Source organism: Pezoporus wallicus, unplaced genomic scaffold, assembly GCF_028554395.1.
Source record: "Pezoporus wallicus isolate ANWC-B61680 ecotype Strahan unplaced genomic scaffold, APGP_CSIRO_Pwel_v1 contig_5922, whole genome shotgun sequence".
NCBI classification, from domain to species: domain Eukaryota; kingdom Metazoa; phylum Chordata; class Aves; order Psittaciformes; family Psittacidae; genus Pezoporus; species Pezoporus wallicus.
This window is the reverse complement of record NW_026637228.1, coordinates 252,086-276,170: the sequence shown is the minus strand read 5'-3', so window position 1 is coordinate 276,170 and position 24,085 is coordinate 252,086. Positions and strand designations below refer to the sequence as shown.

Here is a 24,085-nt window from a genome sequence, read left to right as displayed (position 1 = left end):
ACTGTTCTTATCGCAACCCGTGGGAGTTATATTCTTTCAAGTCTTCTCCTCATCCCTCTGGGAGCAGGGAAAGAGAGGATGGGAAGTGAGCAAGTGGCTGATGGTTCTGGGTTGCCGGCTGGGCTTAAACCACAACAAAAACCTTAATTTCTTCTCTATACATAATGCTGTAAAATTTACTCACATGGTAAAACACCTCTTTCAGTGCATAGGCTGAACACTGGTTATAATACCTAGCTGCAACATTTCATTCTGTTGTCATCTTTCAAAGTTTGAACCAATACTTAATTTATTATTCAAGGCAAAGCCTGATAATAAATTACTTCCTTTGGTGGTTCCTATGTTGCCTCCTTTGATCTAACATCAGATGCTCACCAGGTAACATTATTGGTTCCTTCTTTAGTCAATGGTGAGACACAGATAAGGAATAATTCAACTCACTTTAACCCTGGCTGCAGTGGGGCCCTACCTCAGGTGTCTCCACTTAACATAAGCTGGAATGAATTCAGACCCTCATAACTACTCTCTAATTTATTTCCTTTGGCTTTACACAGTTGAGCTTTTATGTTTCCTGAGAGTTTAGCTTTCAGGCACTGTGCCTGGAGTTAAATCTCTAAGCATAACTCTTTTTTCCCCTTCTGAGACCCTAGATGCTCTGGCCCAGCTGCTGAAGCTTGTGACTCATACCCCAAGCTTTTCAGCAGGCTTACTCCAGAGTCCCTTCCAAGAGCACTTGAGGATGCTGAAGACTTCACAAGTGTTTCCAAATTCCTCATTTCTGACAGCACAATGTCCAAGCAACCCTATGAAATACATCATGTGTTCCCATAGCCTTGCTTACTTCTGAAAATATCAATGAACCCCAAATGCTTCTCCTCTGTGCGCTACAGCTATAAGCTTTATGCATAATTTGGAGCTGCTCTCAGAATAGGTTGGAAAAAGCACTTTTCCTGCAATGCATCATTCTGAGACTTCTCATCATCTTGACAACAGAAAAGATATGACATTTAAAATCTGATGAAGACTTCTACACTACACCTAAATTAGCTGGGCTAGCAGTACATCCTCAGTCTGACCTGCATTTCAGGCAAGGGCCTTTATCATAGGCTTTGGTTTTGCTGGATAGAAAACAGGAACATGTGGACCACAAGACAGCCACATTACACTGATCCCTAATTTGGATAATTATAGGACAAATAGCTGCAAGGCAAACAACAGCATATCCACTTGCTTAGTCGAGAGGCAGTCCAGTTGTCAGAAGAGAATAAACAGACACCAAGGATGGGATTTATCTGAACAAAGGTAAACACATACTCTTTCTTTAGCAAAGGGAGAGAATAGGCAACCAGAGAGGACAACCTCTAAAATGCACGTAGGACTCATCAACTGCACTTCAAACTGATTCTCTTAAGTATTTAGAGGCTAACTGATCAGCTTAGAGGTATCTACAACATTAGGTGTATGATGCTAGCTGGATGGATGAAGAACTCTTAAGTCAGCACAGAGATTCTGCCTATCATCTGTCGGGTCCAGGCAATGAGTTGCAGCCTTGCACTGTGCTAGAAAAGTCTATGTAAAGAAACCTAGGATTTCCTGTTTCAAGTTGTTTTTTCAATAAAAAAATATTTTTCTTTTGTTTGCAAATATTTGGGTTTAGGTCTTAAGTTTGTTGATAATAGTTACAGCTCTTAGGCTGTATGCAGTTGCATTCAGAGCTCTGTATACAGAAACTTAGTTGTTGAAAAACCCCTATTGATATTTTCCCCCAAGTCCTGTAAACATAAAATAATCAGGCCTATGAATCAGTAGGTATGCTAGAAATGTAACAGTGTAAGAGAGTTTTCTATTGAATTATCTTAGTATCTTCACAGTACACTATACTCTCAAAGTATCAGAATTTCATAACCAGAAAATACGATTTTCTGTGAAATATTTCTTCCCTTATACAAATGAAGAGAACTGGGGACTACCATCCATAATACCTAGAGTTTCCACCGGTACTGCACAGACGAACTGAGACATGATGAATCTCATTTCTTAATAATACTTCACACCTTAATAATAATCTTTTGTGGTAAAAACATAATTATGTTTAATTCTAATGGTGAACGCTCAGACCATTTCTGCTGGAAAAATGCAGTCCTGTCCAAATTAGACAACTCTTTAAACAAGGTGTGAGCTGTTAATGTTCACCTCAAGGCAGTTTATTTGAAGACTCTTGTGGTCTTGTGCCAATTTCAAGTTCTTATTCCAAAATATTAAGCACATACTAATAAAGGCAAGAGAGCCTTTTTGTCCTACCTTTTCTTGAAAAATACAAACCAAAACCAACCCTGAAACACTTCTCTTGCATTAAACAAACATATGGATTGTTTCACCTGGAAACAAAAACAAGGAAAATTGCAATCCACATGATTAAAATAGTCAAAGGTAGGTCCTAATAATGGGAACTATTAGTCATATAGTCAAGCTCATTACTTTATCACTACTGAAGATTGTAATAAACTTTCCAAGTGATGGAGAACTTCACTGTATGCCTGGAACTGAATAGAAACAAAAAAAATTAAGAAGACAGTTGTGGAAGTAGAGAGATTTCATGCTATTGTACTTGCTTACATAAGCAGGCTAAAAAAAATTAATAAATACATCTTTCTGTAGACAAAAGTAAGATAAAGCAAACATGCAGAGCTATCCATGAGGGTAGGGGTGAAGAATTCTGCAGAGAAAATGCTGCAAACTAGTCCTTTACAGCTGGGGAATGAAACATGATGTACCTCTATGTCCTGGGTTCAGCTGGAGCAGTGCGCTGCACCAGCTACTAAGAAGGGGAAAAATGACTACTACAGCTGAACCCAGGACACAAGATGAGACTGAACGAAGAGGTATATTAAAGATCCAAATAAGAAATAAAACAAAGGCTTCAACAGAAGACAACTTTACTCTTCATTTTGATAGAAGTCAATTCATTAATAAGTTGAAATGGTAACGGTGAGCGTCCTGTGGCGTTTAATGGCGTTTAATGACGTTTGTTACTTTGGCAATGTAGTATCAAGATATTGTGCATGCTTTGTTATTTACATGAATACTTATTTCACCAACTGTCAGAATGAGCCAAATAAATTTATACAACTGGCCTAGAATGGAGTTTTACTCTATATCTTCCTTCAGTTTCAAAATCCTGGAAAAAATGTGCTTTTATGAATTTTAAACATGTTATTACTGTAGCCATATATATCACACATGCTTTTACTCTTTCAGAAAGAGGATACACTAGTTGGTTTATTTCTAGTATCAACATTCTGTCAGTCTTTCTGAATTAGCAAAATGCACTGCTCTGCAAATGCTGACCAAGGGATTTCATTTATTTCTTGCAAGGTGACTGTAACACAGATTGATTGGAATTTCTGCAGTAATGGAAAGGTTAAATATTTTGAACTAGAGCTCAAAGCCAGACTTGACACTGACTGAATACCTTCATAAGCTGTGAATGACCTCAGACCATCCTTTTTCTCATTGTACCTAATTCCTTTGAAATACTAGATAATTCAGACTTTCTTGCTAAAGCATGCATAACTTTTTCTTATAATGTTTAAAAACAAAACCCTGTGTGCAGCCTTTCAAAAACCACAGAAGACAGAAAATCCTTAATAATGGAATATTTCTGGAAAAAAAACAGGACGTGGAAGCCAGTTTCATTTACCAGCTATTTTATAATTTTTAGAATATCCACAATAGGATAAACCACCATGAAGTCTCACAAGAAAAGCAGCACTATGAAATACAGACAGCAGATAGTGAAAGCACAGCAGACTACAAAGTAAAGTCAAGGTCCCAGGCTAGCTTTAAATAAGCTCGCTTAGGTCCCAGAAGAGCTCCCTGCTGTCACAGCTCGATTACAATTTGTGTAAGCTGTGTGAATGGCAGAAGGAGCCAAACTTAAGTTAACATTTTGACCTCTCTATGTAGCAAACATTTTCAAGGGCAGACTTTTGAAAAAGACATGTTTTAAAAGAATGGAAAATAAACTAAGTAGGCAGTAATCATCCTCTTTCCAGTCCTAAGTTTCATGCAATTTAGTTCAAAGTCAGAATTGTCCACATATTTTGAAATAATAGGACAAAATAGCACTATATTCAAATAGAAATTGTGATATGTGTGTTAGATTGACACAATTAACTTATGAAACCAATCCATACTAACCTTGTTCAACCCAAAGGCCACGGCTCTAACTTAAAATCAGAAACCCTCCATGAGTGCTATAACAGAATCAGGCCACCACAGTCAGGAAATTTAAAAACAGGTTTTATATTCTTTGTGCAAAAGTGGCTGAAGTAAAACCTAAAGCTTGCAGTAGAGCTAAACACAGGTATTTTGGACTGTAAATAAATTGTAAACTTGTAAAAGAAAACAGGAGAAAATACTGAGATGTCATAAACAACTGATAAAATCAAATTGTAAAATAAGAGAAATAAGTCAATGGGAAGGTAAAATAATGAATCCCTGTATAAGTTAGGAAAGACCAGATTCAAGAGGCAACAGAATGTATGCAACCAAGAGTTGATTTAACTCTTACTTAACCATTCATAAACTCTTTTCCAGTCTTCCTCAGCGGAAGATGTAGCTGTGAACATTCATAGGCTCTAGCCTCTCTCCAACTCCAATTTTGAATTAGCACAATGCTTAGTCCTGATTTAATAGCCAGAAGAAATCCATCTTACCAGCTACCATCCATAAGCAAATGTGCTTATGAGATATGGCAAAAGGAGATGGTGGAAACTGATAAATAGAAGAAGCCAGGAGCACAGCATCTTTAAAAACAGTGATGCTTGTTCAGGTGCTAAAGGCCAAATCAGCAAAGAATGCTAAGTGTGAGCAAAATTTCAAGTATTCAGCTATCGTAGATATTTTAGAGTAACATACATTCAAAGGAAGACATGCTTAGACATTAAGTAATTTAAAAAAATGCCAGTGATCAGTTCTATGCTAGTTCAGTGCCACGTTTTCAAGATGAGTGTTAGTGAATATAATAAAGCGTATTTTCTGAAATAGTACTGTACATGAACAGAACCTTTAATTTTACAACTATACTTTCAAGTGCCAGATGGACATAAAGTGAACAGCCAATTGTTTACTCTTACTGTAAGTAAGGAGCACTGTAAGTGAAGGGCATAACAGATCCATGTTACAAAGACAGGAGAGAGAAAGGAAAAAAAAAGAAAAAGCACCCTTTTGTTGCCTATGGTTAACTGCCTTTTCATTTTCATTTAGTGAAAGTTTGACCTCAGCTCTGTGTCAAAATGAAGTGGGTTTAAAGCCTGAGTCATTTATGATCTGATTTCAAAAACAAGTTCTAAATAATATCATTAAATTTTACCCTTAGGGTAATATTAGGGAGAAAAAAAAAAAAGACAAAATAAAAACCCACACTCTTAAATAATTAATTACCTACATAATTACCCTAAAATGTAATTAAAGAAATGTCTAAACACGGAAACTTAACAGTAACTGGCTAACCAGATGTGCTTCCCAGCACTTTTAAGGGTTCTTTTATCTTCACAGTAGCCTGTAACAATGCCTTGAACAAAAACCATGTCTAAAGGATAGGTGTTTCTTTGTTTTCATACAACAGAGGAAAGAGAGTTGACTGGTTTAATAGTAGTAGACAGAATATTTGACAAGGTATTTTGGCAATTAGTGTACAAAAATTAATGTAGGAAAAATATTTAAGCTATAAACAAAAACAAAAACCAACACCACAACTCACTGAAAGTCATGCTACTTGCAGCCTTATACCGTTTATCAAATATAAAATATCAGGGGATGGACCATACATAAGTTTCTCTCTGGATCAGAATAATAGATGGTGATTTTTAAACCATATAGCAAAGTAAAGTTTTTTTTTTAAACATGTATAAAATGCTATAAAAAAAGAATAAAGAAAGACAGCAACTAGTCAGTTACACACTGCTGTATTGATAACACAATCAGGGGTATAGTAGAAATATATAGGATAGCACTACTGTCAATCTAACTAAACAGTTAAGATTGAGGGGAAAAAAGGCTTAGAATATAAGACTTGTTTGCTTTTGCCCGTTCCACTTTGATTTAAAATTCAGATTAGGGGAAAGCCAGTAATTTCCTGTTTAGTTAGTGCAAATATAAGGTAGCAATCTCTGACAAAAGAATACCTTTTTCTGCATATGCAGATACAGGTGCATATAAATCACCCTTTGTCAAGGCAGAAATTGTGCAAATATGTTTGACTCTTATTAAAATATTTAATAAAACATCTCTAGACGCTCTTTTACAGCACTGAAAATAAATTAGCAAGTGTAGATATGCCTATAGTAATCCCTTGAGTAGTCAGAAGTGTGAAAACACCCTTGTAAATTGTTACATTCTTTCACTGATATGACTGAAATTAGTTTTATAATTGATGTTAAAGACATTAAATTGCTTTGAAGCTCTAACAGATTCATAATCTAAATAAATATTAGATTCAATACAGACTGTGTCATTTTGCGCTCTACTTTTGTAACTGAAGATTGTTCTCAGGATAATTAATGAATTATGTAAAGAAACATTTATTCTTGTTAATTTTATTATTGGTAGAACAACTTCGGGTGAAAATTCTATTTGTACTATCTGTATATACACACATAGTATCTATGTCAGTTTCTCCATTAACCATATAATACATGATCTTTACAGACAAATTAAAGCAAATGCATTTGCATTCTTAGATTATTAAATTCAAGTCTCTGTACAAGAACCTTGCTATCAACCTGGGAATGTCACAGAGCTATGTAAACTAGGAAAGCATTTCAACAAAAGTTTTTCATGCCTATGATAGATACTCAAGACCAGATTATGCCATTCTCATTATCAGTGCATTTTTGTGTCTGAGAAACTTAGAGCTTCGAGTGACACTGTTTGGGAAACAATAAATGAGTATTTACTAACAATTTTACCAATAAAAGGTTCAGAATCTGGTCTACACAGTTACAAAATCTTTAGTTGTGGCCAACCAAGCCTGTATCAGAAAGACAGATTTCCTCCTCATTATATATACACAAACGTTCATGATTGCCACTGTTGACTTTTTTTCTTCAATTTATTTTAGGGGGCAGTCTTCCCAAAACCTTCATTTTGAGATTAGTTTTAGTGAATGCTCTGTCAGTGCACCCAAACAAGTAGAATATCTACTATATAGGTTGAAGAAAACCGCAGGCATGGGGAGGATAGGGGTAGGGGTGAAGGAAGGAAATGCCTCTGAGATTACATCCTTGGAACGTAGGAGAAAAGAAACAGAAACAAAGCAAAGTGTGCCTTCTTACACAGAAACAGCTTACAAAGGCGCCTACCTGCAGGCATAATAATAGCAGCTGTAGCATCTAACCTCCATCAGTCATAATCTAGAACAGTGCCACTTTCTATTAACCAAGCAATAGAGGAACTAAAATTACTTATAGTGCTCTACGCAAGTCACTCAGTTTGCTCCAGTGCATTTTGATGACTTAATTAGGAAGACGGTGCAGCACATGTGGTTTTCCAGCCAGGTTCATCACAAAGGCCACATCATCAAAGCAGAAGAGTTGTGTCTTCTACAGCTAGATTAAAAATAGGGATTTCTTCATTAAGTGTCTTGCAGCTGACTGTGCCTCTTGGTTTGTCTCCATCTATTCAGACAATTAAATAAAGCATGCTTTATTTATTTCTTTTTAAAGGCTAATAAAGAACCCATGAATTGAAGTACAGCTGGCAATCTTTTTATTTATTAAGACTTCAGTGTACACAGTGACAATATCTGGAAGGCAAGGCACGTGCTGGGAATTTCTTTTTTCCCCGCTTTTAATATATGCCCTCTTTCCAGGCACAACACTTCTACTAATAGGAATCACAAACCTTTGTCATCCTCCCAGGAAGGGAGAGGAGTTAAAACAAAACAAAACCCAAACCAACCCCCCAAAAGTAAGGCCATTCTATTAAGACAACAAATGTGCAATTATCTGCATACTTTGAAATTATGTTGATGTCAATCAGATGAAAAAAGATGGGCAAATGACAAAACTGTAAAAATCAGATGTCATATCTGATAGAACAAATTCAGTCACAATATTCCAAATGAACTAAAAAGCCAGCTATGTATTTTTACTTCAATCAGCAGGGATGGATGACTATATAAATTACCTTACGTTTATGTAAGTAAATTAACTGAAAGCAGTATACAAGATTTACTACATAGTTTCCATTTTCTGATAACTAGAAATTATTATCTTTTGTGTTAAGTAATCTGGGTTTTATAGTTATAATGGAAATCATACATGGTAATATCATACCATGGAAATAACAGAATGTTTCCTTGATAGCAATCATAGTGTACCATAAAATAATGTGATCTAGCATTAATCCATGATATTAGGATATAGGAATATAATAAATTAGTGAAAAATATTTTTTACTATTTTGCAATGATAACTTCTTACACCACACTTCAAAGTCAGCTGGATGCTCCATGAGGTAACATGGCTTTTCAGCCTTAAAAGTTAGTAACTAATAATTGCACGTCATTATGTATACTTACAAATGCATACAAATATACAGTGGTGAAATTACCTAATCTCAGCTGGTACTGCTTGCGCTCTAGAAGCAGTTACTGTATATACATACACACAATGCAGACACAGCAGAGAAGGAAGAGGCAGACATGAATAAAAATATGGTCTTTAGAAGTGCACATATGTCAGTTTTTTGTTAATTTTTATTCTATAGTCTGTCTAAATACAGCCCCTTCTATTTACATTATTAGCCCCTTCTAACCACAGCCAAAATGTGAGTGGTGTTTGGTTTGGGGTTTGTTTGTTGGTTTTTCTTTTGGTTTGGTTTTTGGTTGCTTTGTTTTGTCTTTTTTTCTTGTTTTTAGATCCGAGGTCAGAATATTTTCTTTCTAGTTCAAGTTAATTGCATGTGGATGACAGGAGCATGTCTTTCGACATGTTCCTTGACCCCAGCAAGGCCTAAACTGCCTGTCTCTTTTCTCTGAATTTGACCTTGAATACCACAATCGACAAACTTGGTGTCACTTACAACTGGAAACAGTATGTTCAGTCATCATCCCCTGCTACACATCACTTACAGGTGCATTTGTCACCGTTATATTAAATTAGGATCATGAAAACCTAATTTATGGCCATGAGTGACATTTCATAAAGCCTGAGAAAACAGAATTACTGGAGAGCATGCACCAAATCATGGTATTTCTTGCTAGCACAGTTTGTCAACAGAACAGTTCTTCCAAGATGATCCTTTCTACAGTACAAATTATACAATGGAAAGTTAAGAACATGCCGGAGACAAATCTGTGCTCCTGGCTAGTAAGTTGAATTTGAGCTGGCAGTGTGCCCTTGACCCAGGGAAGGATACCACCATCATGCTGGGATGCTTTAGTGAGGGCATAACCAGCAGGTGATCAGTTCTTTCCAGTTGCCTCTAGTTTTGCATCACTCCAAGAGGGAAACACAGAAATAGATGAGACCCCAGAGGAGATCCTCGAAGATGGTCAGGGGGCTGAAGCATGTGAAATGCTGAGAAAGGCTAAAGCATATGTTTTGGTTTAGCAAACAGAAGTCCAATCTACTGGTCTGTCTACAGTCCTCAACCACCTTACACAAAGTTTTTCAGAAGTGAGATCCAGACTCTCCCGAGAAGCGCACAATGAAACGGCAAGACGCAAGGGTCACAAATTGCAATACAGTAAGTTCCAGCTGCTTCGAAAAGGAAGTAAAAAAATCACCTTGAGAGTGGTGCAGAGGTCATGAAATTTCCATTCCTGGGAGGAAGGCTCAGAATGCAGCTGGACACGGCCCTGTGCAACTCTGAAGATAGCACTGCTTTGAGGGGAGGGGTGGAAATCAGACTAAATGACCTCCATGTGCCTTCTAAGCTAACTTTTTCCATGATTCTGTGAGTGTTTCTACCTCAGAGCTACATACTTGCAGTCTTATATATATATATGTCTGGTTTTAATAAAAAAAGCTAAGGTTATCTTCATTTGGGCTCAGATTCAACAAAAGAGTAAGTGGAATTTGCATGGAATTTGGGGACCTATATTTAAAAATCTGATCCTGTTAAATCATGTCTGTCTTTAGAGTTAACATTTCTCTGGGACTTAAAGTTCTGCTCCTGGGAAGGCACAGCTTTACATAAGTTTTGATGGTTTTGGCCTTATTATCTTTTGCCTTATTTCCCTTGTGAACTATAAGCTAGGCTTTCCTGTTCAGGTGCTTTGAAACACTGGCTCATCACAAAATAGTCATAAACATCACTTCATTTTAAAACAATACAAAATTATAACCAACAAAATTGCCATCTTTTTAAATATGAGCTCAGCTGTTGGATCACTTGCTCAGAAAGGGTGAAAACTATCCTCCAGAACCTCCCAACCGAAGGAATTTAAATCCACATCCCCTACTTCTTTTAGAAGTGTCAAGGGAGTACTGGTGACTTAATTTCCTTAGCTCAATGAGTCTTCATGCTTCCTTTACAGCTTCACAATCAGAGGCTTGCATGGAATTTGAGCATGCAGTTCTCTTTGCCTCTGAGCCTATGCCAAAAGACAATCAATCATCTAACTATGGGTTGGGTTTGGCTGAACATTTCTTTTTTGAACATTCTCAGAAAAAACCTGCACAGCCATAAAACTAGATTTTTCACCTGAACTATTCAATGTCTCCTTCAGATCACTGAGAGCTTTATTTTGGATATTTGATTGAAAATTCATTCAGGCATTTAAAAAGCACGGAAGAATGAATGAGTGCACATTACATTATACAAGACACTGATCTCCGTTATGAAGCAGTAAATGAAGATCTTTCAGTGTTAGGAACCATGTTTTTCAAGTTACCTTCACAGATTGCAGGGAAACCAGAGGAATATAGAATTTCTTGTCAAAATGGATCCATCACACATATATACCCAAAGTATCGTTTTTAAACAACAAATTCAGTAGTCTATCAGGTACGTGAGTGGAAGAAACAATGCACTTAGACTTAAAAATAAAAAAAGAAAGTATCAGAAAAGCAGAAAATAATGGAAATATATCAGGCTTTCTAGTGCAACATCTTTGCTCAAATATTGAGACAGTACTTTTAGACCATAGAGGTCTACAAGCTCCTATCAGAATTTATCAAAAATCTGGGCTCAAAACAGGTTTTTTTCCTTATCCTCCTCTCCCTAAGATCACTGAAAATGGTTAAAAATAAAAAAAAACCAAAGCAATTAATAATGTATCAGGAGAGTTCAACATTTGTCATTCCATGGTTTTACAGATCTTTCTTTGTCCAGGTATCTCCATAAAGCTCAAGGACTGACTAGATCCCACATATCTGGCATCTTTTCCAGTGCAGATAGAGGACGCTTCCACAATACTCCTTGCCAAAGGACCTGATCCCAAGCCCAAGCACATTCATGAGGAATGCTTGTACTATCTTTATTAACAAACCACAAATCTTAAAACTTGAAAGCTCAATTCTGTTGGTGTAAAATATATATATATATATATATATATATATAAAATCTCAGTTTATTTTTTTAGTCTTTTGCTTTCTGTTAGATTTATAGTTCTGGTTTTTCTAACAATGTAGTAACTGGGAAGTTTAAAAGACTTAGGTGTCATAACTGAAAAATTAAAAGCAGAGCGTATGCATCTGAACAGAATACAGGATTAGTTAATGCCATTTTTTCTTAGATCAGTGCATTTTAAAATCAACTATCAAGTTTTCCAGCTTTTAAAAATGCAGAACAATTGGAAAGAAAAATCACATCTTTCCCAGATAACATTCAACCCCTGATTAAATAAAGATGTGCGAAGGCAGAGATACTTCATGCCTCAGGAGACAGCCATAGTGGAACTGCGAGTGTATTTTATATGTGAATTAGAGGTAAGCTGTAATGACATGAGATGAAAGGCTCAGCCATGATTTTAATAAAGGGAGAGACAGTAGTTCCCTGTGGACTCCATATGCAAAAGAGTGAGACTCAACAAGAATATATGAAAAGAATCAGCAGAAACTACTATAAATGTTTCAAAGTTATAAGATCACCATTAAAATTCATCACATTTTACCAAAGCTGAAAATTTCAGTTTAGGAGGGTAAAGTAAGCTTTAACACATTCCCAATAGTTTGTCATATAAAATTGAAAAAATAAAGCTATGCCATCAATGAGCTGGAAATATTTTTAGATAAGACAGAACTGGAGAGTTTGAAACCATAAAATTTTATTTCTAAAGGTTTCTAATAATATGATCTGAAAAGAATTTCATTGAATCTGTTATTTCAAAAGTATGTTTTTTATTGAAATAAACCAACACAATTTAGTAGCACTATGATCACAGGCGTTTTAGCTCCTTTTAGCAATCCACAGAAAAAGCTGCCACTTATTGCTCTATTGGTATTTTTTTTTACGGATACGGCAGAATTCCAAGGAACTGTTGTTTCTTTCCCCCACCACCATTAAATGGAGGAAAATGTTTGAGATTCTGCACAGGTCTCTCTCTTTCCCCATATTTAAAATAAATAAATAAATAAACAGAATTAAAAAGGAGACACATCTTTGTAAGGAAAACATATGAAAAGAGCAAAAATGAATTGGATGAACTGCTTAAAGGGAAAAAAAAACCCCCTATTCCTGCTTTATTTGATCCTTTGTGATAATCACACTCCTGGCACCCTGCCAGCGAGGCTGAGCATGCTGATGTTTGGCCAAGTATAGTAATCCCTTGGTTCAAGCCTGAGGTCTGTGATGAAAATTACAAAGCAGGGACAAAATCAAAATGCCACCTGTGATTTTATTCTGAAACTAATTTGATGGGGGAAAAAATACAATACAAACAGTCTTTTTAGTAGAGTCTACAAAACTATGACTAAATTGAATCAACGCAAGTGGATGGAGGTAGCTATCATGCAAATACATTCGGATCTGCAGGCATTCCTTTTAAAGAGAGTGGTAGATGCCTTTCTGACAGGCAAATTGCTTTGAAATTGTTTTTGAAGTCTGAGGTCAAACTTTTAAAATTATAATTTTAGCTTGCATCTTCCTTTATTCTAGAGTCTCTTTGTGTCTCTTACATAACTCATTTGAAACCAACAAAACCAGGAATTAAACCACCATTCATTACAGGTCAACAAAACCCTGAAGGAAAAAACTTTTCCTTTCTCTTTTCGTTCAGCAGTCTGTATTTGAACTAGTTGCCCACAGATAGATGGAGAATTTATTGCCACAAAATTCTGCTTGCACAATGTATTCAACTTAGAAATCCAGCCAGCAGAGCCTTCTACACTATTATTCAGGTGCAACACAGAAAAAAACCACATCAAAAAAACATGTCACTCTCTTTTTTTAAATGTCTATTATATTTTCTCACATTTTACTAAAAGGTTGTAAATTATTAGCAGTAACGATCAAAGTTTGTTTGGGGTTTTTCCTAAAAAATATTGAAGATGATTCAGATCTGACTCTTAGAAAAACCCAACACAACAAAACAGATTTTATTTCCTTTATGTTGCTTCAATAAAAATCACTGTTCACTATTTTACCACCACCTTCTCTTTTGACAGTCTCCGGCTATTTCTATACATGTTTACTACTCCTCTGCACTAGTAAGAACTTGTATGAAAACAAGAGGACAATCCCTGACCTCTAGGACTTCACTGAAAACACCACATTTCAACTATTTCACAGTTGCTGCTATTTTCCTTCTTCAGGAAGGATCTCTATAGATATCCTATTCTCTTTGATATTCAGGTCTGTTTCTGCATTCTATTTCTTCCCGTTACTGACAGTGCTAATTGAAGGAAGGCTTTAATAGCCGCCTTAACCTTCTCATACTTCCAGGCCACCCTTTTTCTATGGTTTCTTTTGCAACTGAAAAAAAACCCAACTTACCACAGCACACAATTCAGTACTTATTAAATTCTTTGTTTGAAATATGCAGATATGCTCACAAATTTCTTAACTACACATACACACTAATATGTGGAGAGAGAACTTCAGGTATGTACATGCACATATTCACACAAACAGCATAAAAATCATTCTAAAAATCATGAACATTTATGTTTAAATAAAAGGTACCTACCTGGAATGAGCTGACCCAGTAACTGATGGCATCTGGGAAGGCTGAATACAGCTACTATGACCAAAAAGGGATAGTGTTTCCATTTCATGATGTGTCCTTCCTTGCATTACACCAGCTCAGCAGTGCTAACGTAAACGTTACCTGCAATACACAATGGAAATAAGAACAGATAAATTAATGATAAATTTAAGGTACTTCCAAATATTTTTTCCCAGTGTAACTCTATGAATTATACGGGTTTTAATACAGTTTCAGCTACTAAAATAATCACAGAATGGTTTGGGTTGGAAGGGACTTTATCATCTAGTTCCAATCCCCCTGACATGGGCAGGGACATGCTCCACTAGACCAGGTTGCCAAAAGCCCCTTCCAACCTGGCCTTGAGCACTGCCAGGGATGGGGCATAATGTTAAATTTTCTAACAACCAGGAAGTTGTAGCGCACAACCAGAATATTAACTATTCTCGCAGAGCAGACAACCCCAAAACAGATGTTTTAAAGAGAGGTATGAGGAACCCCATAGTGCACATGTATATTTAAGTGCTGCATGTTTTTTGGTCAAGTTATTAAAGAAATTGCTGAGTTCAGCAAGGTAATTCAGTGTAGATTTAATCCATCTCAGTTCAAAGATCTACTTAAACGCTTGCTCAAGTTGAAAACGCTTCAACACTATTCAGCTTTCTATACAACCAGGGTTAAAATTTTGCAGTAGTCTTCTTATGACAGAGCGTTTTGCTGAATGAGGATTAAGGATAATTTTACCCAGCAATAACTTGGAAAAAAAAAATCAAAGTAACTTTCTGCTGAGTTTCAGTGTCTCTAAAGGCAGAAAATTTTCATCTGACTAGCAGGAAAATGAAAACTAATGAAGGAAGAAAATCTTTTCAATCAAAATATGTCTTTTAGACTCGTTTTTTGACCACCACAATTGTAGGTTGCAAAGTATTCACAACGCCGCCACTGCTGAAAAATAACCTCTGCTCATTCTACACATTTCTTACACTCCAGACACATTAGTGCTTAGTAAGAACTATGCCAGAACTCTTCAGGCCTTGTTTATAGCACATGAACTATTCAAAATGCCTTTCACTTTAAGCTTTCTAAAAAACACATGGTAACTTTTTTAGATGATCATAGGTTTTAAAAAACATTAAGATTTTTTTTCTAGATAATCTCTTTCATTAAATACACAATCTGTAAATCACTGGGCTTAGTATTTTGATTTAGGTTTTTTTTTATTGTGGGGGTGAGGGTTTTTTGCCATCCCCTCCCCTTTTTGTTTTAAGGGCCTTTACTTGAATATATACCAAAACACGTGACTTCAATGTCCCATATACTGCACGGTATCTGAGGTTCTTGAGGAGTTCTTGATGACAAAAGCGATGTTATTTTAAGTGCCTTTCAAGTTACTAGATACACAATTGCCTGACCCTAACCAACAATTAGAGATCACTGAACACAACTGTAAGTGTGAAGCAGGCTGATGCATTAAGCTCTACTTCAACAATAAATAACTATGTGAGACCTTGATAACATTACAACTGCGCTTCTCATTTCTCTATCCTTGTACTCATTCCCCTTGTAATTAAGGATACATACTTAGAGATGAACAGTTTGGATTCCAACTGCTGTATCACCTAAAGCCAGAAGATAGTATTATAACAGTGAAAATACCTACAGTGCTATCAGTTGCTTCTTCAGTCTGCTGAGACAGAGAATTTTTGGCTGTAAGCCTAATATATATTTAATGACTGCAGGTAGAAGAGTTGTATTTTTACAGGGAGTATTCAGTGTCATCTGATACTTTTAGATGCTCAAAAATGCATAAATAAATTAAATATTAATACATTCAATCACCTACACATGCTGCATTTTACATTTGCTTCTTGTGTTATACCTGCACTTCTAATGTCTTACCAAACACAAATAAGAATACTCCATTTCCTGCTACTGCTATTACCTGAATCCTTGTATTGGGTTTTTATGGCAAAGTTTTGGTAGAAGGGAGGCTACACAGGTGGCTTCTGTGAGAAGCTGCTAGAAGTTTCCCCTGTGTCCAACAGAGCCAATGCCAGTTGACTCCAACACAAACCCCATATGGAACAGGGGGATGCTCAAAGAATGCTGTGACCCTATGGGAAGCCAGTGTTGGATCAGGCTCCTGGCAGGACCTGTGGCCCTAAGGAGAGAGAAAACCAGACTGGAGCAGGTTTGCTGCAGGACTTGCAACCCTGCAGGGGACCCACACTGGGGCAATCTGTTCCTGAAGGATGTACCCCATGGAAGGGACCCACACTGGAGCAGTTCCTGAAGAGCTACAGCCTGTAGGAAGGACCTGAAGTGGAGAAGTTTGTGGAGGACTGTCGAATGTGGGAGGGATCCCACACTGGACCAGGGAAAGAGTGTGAGGAGTTCTCCCCTGAAGAGGAAGGAGTGGCAGAGACACAATGTGATGAGCAGCTTTGGTAGGTACCTGGCATCACCCCCATGACCAACACACCATAGTCATACAAAATACTATTTCTTCATTATTCTCATTATATCTGCACTGCACACAGAAAATCAGTTTCTTCCATTCTCATTCTTTTAATTTTCCTTATCATTTGTATGACTGCTGTTCTGTTGCAAATAATTTGACAGCTCTTAATGGTAGAGTTAGCGGCAATTAATGGCCAAGGTGTTACATGCTGTTCTAAATGCTATTCATGATATGACTCCAAAACTGAGATGAGGATTTGCAACTTCAGGACTTTCAAATATCAATCTCTTTACAGCAATAGAGATTTGCTTAAAAAAATTATTTACCACTTTGACTTCAGATTCCTATAGTTTCTTCATCTTTACTTTCTGCCTTCAAATACAAGATTCAGTGTTGTTTCTAATGCAAAACTGATGAGGCAGCCCATTGAATTTGGTTCATAAAACAAAAAGTAACATCATAAATTCCCCTGCAGCCCATGGAAAAGGATCACAGTGGAGCAGATATCCATGCTGCAGCCCATGGGGGACCACATGCTGCAGTAGGTGGACATGCCTGAAGGAAGCTGCAGCCCATGGACAGCCCATGCAGGAGGAGATTTATTCCTGAAGGACTGCAATCCATGTGAAGTAACCACAGTGGAAAAGTGTGAGGAGGAAGGAGAGGCAGAGGAGCTGTTATGAATTGATTTCAACTTCCCATCCTCCATCCCCCTGCACTATTCCAGGGAAATGAGGCTGGGGGGGGAAGAGGTAGTTGGTGATGAAGGGGTGAAGTTGAGCCTAGGAAAAATGTGGCGCTGGCGATGTTTTATGTCTTTCTCACCATCTAACTCTATTTTAATCAGCAATAAATTCTGCTTTTCAGCCAAGGTTAACCCACCACAACAGTAAAGCTGGTGGGGGAGATCCCAGCAACATATTTTATAGAACTTGTCCTGTATATTAAGGAATGAATCCAGAGTTTTTTCATTTCCATATCTCTCTTCCATTTACTTAAATTGGTAAACTATGACTGCTTTTTATACCTTTTTATAGGAGACAGCTCCACAGAGAGCTCTGACCTGCCTGCATGGCTTGTTTGTTACAACCTTTTTGCCCTCTAATTCTGCTTGTGGTTTATGTTTGAACTACAATATGTAATTCTAAAACCCAAAATTATTTCAGTGTTATTAAAAACATTATTCTTACAGAAAATTTCAGTCAAGACGGCTTTAATGAAGCCAAATAACTTTAATATGAAAAGAAAGCTTCTTAGTCTACGGTTGGAAACAATTCCTGTAGATATACCTTGAAACCAATCCTGAATAGGAGGCTACTTCTCTATATTGGGAGTATAGTGCTTTCTTCTGAAATAGTAGCCTTATCAAAGGAAAGATAAAGTAGGAAAAGATGTCACCAGAATTGAAAATGGTTTTCAGATAGAAGCTGGGTTCAGTAGAAGAGAAATAAGATCTTTCTTATCACAGCCTACTGCCACAGTCTCACAATTCAAGTGCTACACTATAGTGGAAAAAAAACACAGAAATGTATTGCAACAAAAGGGATTCAGCTGTCAATGTAAAACACTGCTTCCCTTAGTACATAGTAAAAGCCTATGAAGTATCTGCCACATGTATTTAGAGCTTCTATTCATATACATATTTCTCCATGCCATCACATTTAACTTTTTTACTGTAAAAGCTGAACTAAATGTTCGTGTTTGCTTCTTCTCTGCAATTAGTCTTTTAATGTCTGAAATACATAACTCATATTGTAGATTTAAAGACTGTAACTAATTAGATGTTGCCAGAAGTAGGATGCACTCACCGTAGATAAACTTCAACTGGACTGAATCCTCACTTAACTCTCTATCAAATGACTGCAGACCCACACCAGAATGTGCATGAAAAGATTCAGTTCCAATGCACTGTCCAGAGTGCACAATGAAGATAAACGCTAGCTGTTCTATGACATTATAATCATTAAAGAATCAATGGCAAATTAAACTGCACAAACCCAGAGGGGAAAGAAGCACTGTGGTAAATGCAGGGAAAGAGTCTAATCAATTATTTTCTTCCACTTCCTAAGTGTAAGGCTATTCATCACTATTGCCAGTGCAGCATTCTGCAGAAGAAACAACACTTGAGACCAGGCCAAAGCCAATGCAAGTTTTCCTTAAATTCATACCCCTGCTTAATTTTTTAGATTTTGACGATGTGTTCAATAGAAAAAAGGACACAAAGGTCAGGTAATTAAGATTCTAACTTGTAAAAATAACTTCCTTTTATAAAAATCTGTGCATTTTGGCTAATAACATGCTGAAGATTGTTTGCATACAGAATGAGACACAATTTTTATTTGCCGTGTACCCAAAGGCCATTTTGGGGTGTACTGGCAAAACTTCACTGAAAGGAATAAAAACTGAAAATTTGCCTTTTGAAGCAATGTTAACTCATTTTGAACCCAAAAAAGTATTTAAAGCTTGTCATGGCATTTTTAGGCCTGCTGATATTGGATGGACCTTCCCATACTTTCAATCCCTTAATTAGAAAGTCCTAACGTCTCTTAGTCGGACACCAGATCTGGTCATCTCTGCTTAGACTGACACTGCTTCTGAGCTTTATCCTCCTGTGCACTATCATCAGTGAAGTTATACATCACTGAAAATAAGAACTTCCCTTTACTATTTTAAACATCCTGTCTTTGTTAAGCTAAATTTATCTGGAGTTTCAGAAGGATGAGAAGGAAGCGCTGCCATACATTGTCTCAACTGTTTCCATTTAGGAGCAAGAATGACAAGGGTTGATGAACTAGGGGAAAAAACTCTGGCAAGCTCCCTTTGTGTTGTAAAGTAAATCACCTCTACTACGATCAAAGAAGCTAAAAAAAGAAAAATACATAAATCTATTTAAACCAGAGTAGTTATAAGTACAGAGCAACTAAACATCTGGACTGTGATCCTTTCAGTGACAATTCATGCAGACATTCATGAAGCTCATCTTGTTTTATCTTTTAGTATTCAAAAATATTTGCTTTTTTAGAACCAACTGTTAGGCGAGTTTAAATAATTATGATGCAAGACTTATACCTTACTTATTTTAAGCTATGGGTTTGTTAGTGGTTTAAATGCAGTGAAAAAAAGAGTAAAATAATTAGTAATAATAGTAGTAATGGATTGAATGTGTTCAATTTACATTTTTAAGCTGGTAAGGAATATGTCAGCTCATATGAAACTTATATGTAAAACAGTCTTACCTAGATTTTAACTGACTGGATTCTCTGTATGATACATTTACTGCCTAAGCAGTAACAGAACAGTTCACCTAATATAATTCACACTCATACTGAAAGACTGCAGCAGACAGCAATATCAGCCTGACAAACTGTGTTATGCGACATAGGCTGTAGCCTAAACCCCAATTCCCCTCTACTATGCTGTTTACACATGAAAGCTCAGTATGAGTCAAACTTATGACAAAAGAAATACCTTTTCTCCCACCAGTCTCAGTCTCATAAACAATCTCTCTACCAGAAATTCTGCTAGTCTTAGCAGTTCCTTCATGTGTCTGTCTAGAGGAACCAAGATTAAATTTCTAATAAGGGATAACTTTAACAATGATGTTTTCCTCAGGGAGGAGTACAAAAGTGAGAGAGTGAGCAACGGAACATGATTTCTGTATAAGGAAGCAAAATATTTATAATTCGATAAATGTGCAATCCTGTGAAAAGTCCTCAATGCATGGTCAAAAATGGGAAGAATGGTGGTGTTCTGGGGGGGGGGGAATAACCTTATGATCCCACAGGTACGCAGAACATACAAACACTTAACCATGCGTGTCGTAAGCCATTGCCTGTCATCACAGTGCTTGTTGTGTTCAGGCTGATTATTCCCCTGGAATGCAAAAATCAATTCTAACTTGCAAACTATTATTTTGCACAGAGCCGCAGCATTGCAGGTTTTGTTCTCTCTTTTATATTCAGTCACTCTCAGGGGAGCAATCAGAGGACAAATGTAACTGGTAACAGTCAATGGTGAATTTATTGTACAAAACTTTCCTCAAATCCAGAAGGTGATATCATTCTGTTAATTAGGCTTTTTTGTTGAAACTGCTGATCTAGCTAAAAGCTGTGGCAAGAGCGGGAAAAAGTAAAGATATTTGTATCATCACTCTCAAGAAGTCATACAAGAAAATAAGAAAAGATCTTAAGGTCTTAGCTAAAAGCTTTATAAGTGCAGAATACTCTGTGTATGAGCACATGCATGAGCACTTGTGTGAGAAGAGGCAATTGAGCTTTAGAGACATATCTAATCTACTAAAATTTACTTGTGCTTCAAACTTAGAGGTAAGCAACACTTTGGGTTGCTCTTCCCAATTGTAGCCAGGATACCTGGCATAATTTTTGCTCATAAAACACCAAATTTCTCTATGAAGAAGCCTACCAAAGGAACAGAGCTTCAGTCTCGAGAACCTTCAACTAATTCGTTCCATGCAACTCTAAACCACAGGACTTCTGAATGTTTCCTTTTTGTTTTGTTTTTTAAATGCTATTTCATGTTTTATACACACACACACACACACACACACACACACACACACACACACACATATATATGTATGTTGTATCTGCTCCAATCAACCTGGGCCTCCCAATTGCATAAAGGACTATTTCACAATAAAGGTAAACAAGCAAATGTGAAGCAAATCCTGTAGTAACAGCACCACAGAAAACGCTATGGGAAAATTAACTGAATTCATAATGGGATTTGGAAGGTGGCACCATATACAAAACTAGGTATAAAGCAGGGAGGGGAATGAAAAAAAATAACAATTCTTGGTTAGTAGCTGGATAATTGACTGAGGCAGGGTGCTTGCAAAGAATTTGCATGAGCATGAAAATTATAGAAGAATTCATGGATTATCTATGAGGTTGCTATCTTTTAAATGCTTTCCCTTGTTTTAGTGAGATTTTCTTTTTCTGACTTCAATTCAACAGCCAGGAAAAAAGTGTCCATCATGATTCTGAACCCAAATTACACTACTGTCAAGCATCAGATCTAGATATATACCTACTCTGAAGAGAGCATCATGCATGTTAGAAAATCATTTTCTTGTCTTTTCTCAAGTATGGAAAACAGTATTGCAAAAGTAAAAAGGAAAGTTCCCTTTAAAAATACTTCTACTTATGAATGTCAGGAAGAAATAAAGTGGTACTCTACTTCTATTACAGCAGATACTTCAATCTTTCATTTGTAGATACTCCTTTTGCACATGTGATGCAAGAAGAAAGTATCTTCTATTCAAATTTAAACAGGTTCCTTCAGAGAGGCTTGAACTTGTCAAAAGCAATGCTATCTCCCCAAAATAATAAAAATATGCTTGCAATCTAAAGTTATGACAAATTCAGTAACACTGAAATGAGTTCTGTTTTTGCCAGTAGACAAATCTTAAGAGCTTGTTTAAATGTTAAAAATTTTGTGCTTTTTGAAGCTACAACTAAGGAATGATCTAAATAAAGCAAGACGTTTCTAATATTATTGATGCATTACCTTTTTTTTTGCCCTTTGACATACTAAATCAGCAACTTGTGTCTCAACTACCAAGACTTTCAAGGGAGTGTTTGGAAAAAAATCTAGGTACTCTATCAGTCACAAATTAACCCAGTACAAAATACCATGTTTCCAAATCACGTTTGTAAAACTACATAGTCATCACCTATTGAAAAGGCAAAAAAAAAAAAAAGAAATCATATCTAATGCATTGCTGTGATTAGCAATTTCTTTACTCATAAGACATGATATTCAAACACTAAGTAGTGGACATTTGAAGAAGTGGCTGTCACAAATGTACTACCAGAGTCACAATGACAAGAAACAACATTTGACAAAAAGGAAACACAGTGCCTGAAAGGTTAGAAAACCCAAACCAAACATTCATTTGACTCCATTTTGATTCCTGTTATACCTGATCTAAAAAAAAAAAAAAAGGCAAGATGTTTTCAAAGGCATTTAGCTTTAAACAGTCACTGTATTTTTGAATGTCCTCAGCAGAAAAGAGGGATTCAATTTTCAAAGATAATTGTGTCAGATAACTGTCTCATCCCTTTTCAGAAACAATCTGATAAATACCTAATTACCAGCCAAGTGATTTCAGAGCCACACAGCTGGGCCTGAGAAAAGGCTACAGGGAATGACAAGGTCCCCTAAAGTCATCAAGAGCAAGAGGTAGCTGGTTTGTGAATTACTTCATTTATTCAGCTGATAAAATGCATAGAAAGTCCCTAGAGAGAACAGAATATGCATAAAATATTCAAAGAGTAAACAGAATCAATATTTAACCAGAGACTTAAAATATTTTCAAATAAAACAGGACTGCATACTGCAGAACAATTACATTCCAAAATCCACAACGGTAAATATTCGAGTCCTTAAAATCACTCAATTTTCCAGAAAGTATTTGTATACTACTCAGTCTAACCTTGTCTCTATTAATATATAATGTGTATAATAAGAAATGGGCTTTACATTCATTTCTATTGCAATCATGTTGCCAACTTAAAAAGCACACCAGTTTAAGCAATTATAGCCTTAGCTATCTAACTAGGAAGAATTTATAAACTGTACATTACAAAAGCTAATTCTATAATTCCTTGTGTTTGGAGAAGTGTTGGCCCCTACTGCATATCCTAAATGTTAATGGAGTGGAGAGCATGAAATATCAATGTAATGATGCAGAGATCAGAATCACAGATGGGAAACAGAAGATTACTGATAATGCTTCAACAATATTAAATTGACTAAGTTATATATTCCTCAAGCTTTATGAAATATGTGTTTGCTTTGTGAAAAACACAACAGATCCAGGATTCTAATCTCAAAAGTACACATTTCTGACCTAACTCTGTTCCCAGACTGGAATAAATTGATTGGAATTTTGCAAATGCAATGAAATAAGGATGGATCTATGCACTTATGTAAATCCCGTTCATATAATTTAAAAGTAATGCCACAAAAATGTTACATATGAACAGCAGAGAGGCCAGTCAATGGCTGTTGAGTCTGAAGTGTGGGGAAAAAGATTTAAACTAAGCTGGCTGGCTTTAGTCTGGTGCAGAACACTAGTGATGACACACAGTCAAGAACAAAGGGACACTTTTAAACCCTTTTCCTTTCAGATTCTCAGCTAGTGACAGCATTTCTGCATTCACCATTATTCACCTAGAACATATCGTGAATGAAAGTTGTCTGAGAAGAGCTGACACTGCTAGCATTTAGTTCCCAGCAGTCAGGTGCCCATGTTCAGTGGGCAGTCCTAGGGTTTTGCTCATCTGAAAGTTAAGATTTGACTTCAGATAGCAGATTTGGCATAACCAGTGTTGTGAAAGTGTGTTTAAATCTAGAAGTAAAATTCTCAGATAAACTCTCTTCAGCTACAATTTAGAAGAAAGAGCCACAAGTGCTAGTCACTTTAAGTCTGGGCTCCACTTCAG

At 36.5% G+C, this 24,085-nt stretch overlaps 1 protein-coding gene across 1 annotated transcript in view; it reads right to left on the bottom strand.

The window, feature by feature from the left end:
• The window catches only part of ROBO1 (roundabout guidance receptor 1), a 707,322-nt gene that overhangs the window by 608,534 nt on the left and 74,703 nt on the right, over positions 1–24,085 (bottom strand). Inside the window, exon 2 of the mRNA XM_057404322.1 lies at positions 14,138–14,278. Coding sequence (XP_057260305.1) covers positions 14,138–14,225 — 88 coding nt within the window. The 5' untranslated portion in view covers positions 14,226–14,278. The remainder of the gene's footprint in view (positions 1–14,137; positions 14,279–24,085) is intronic.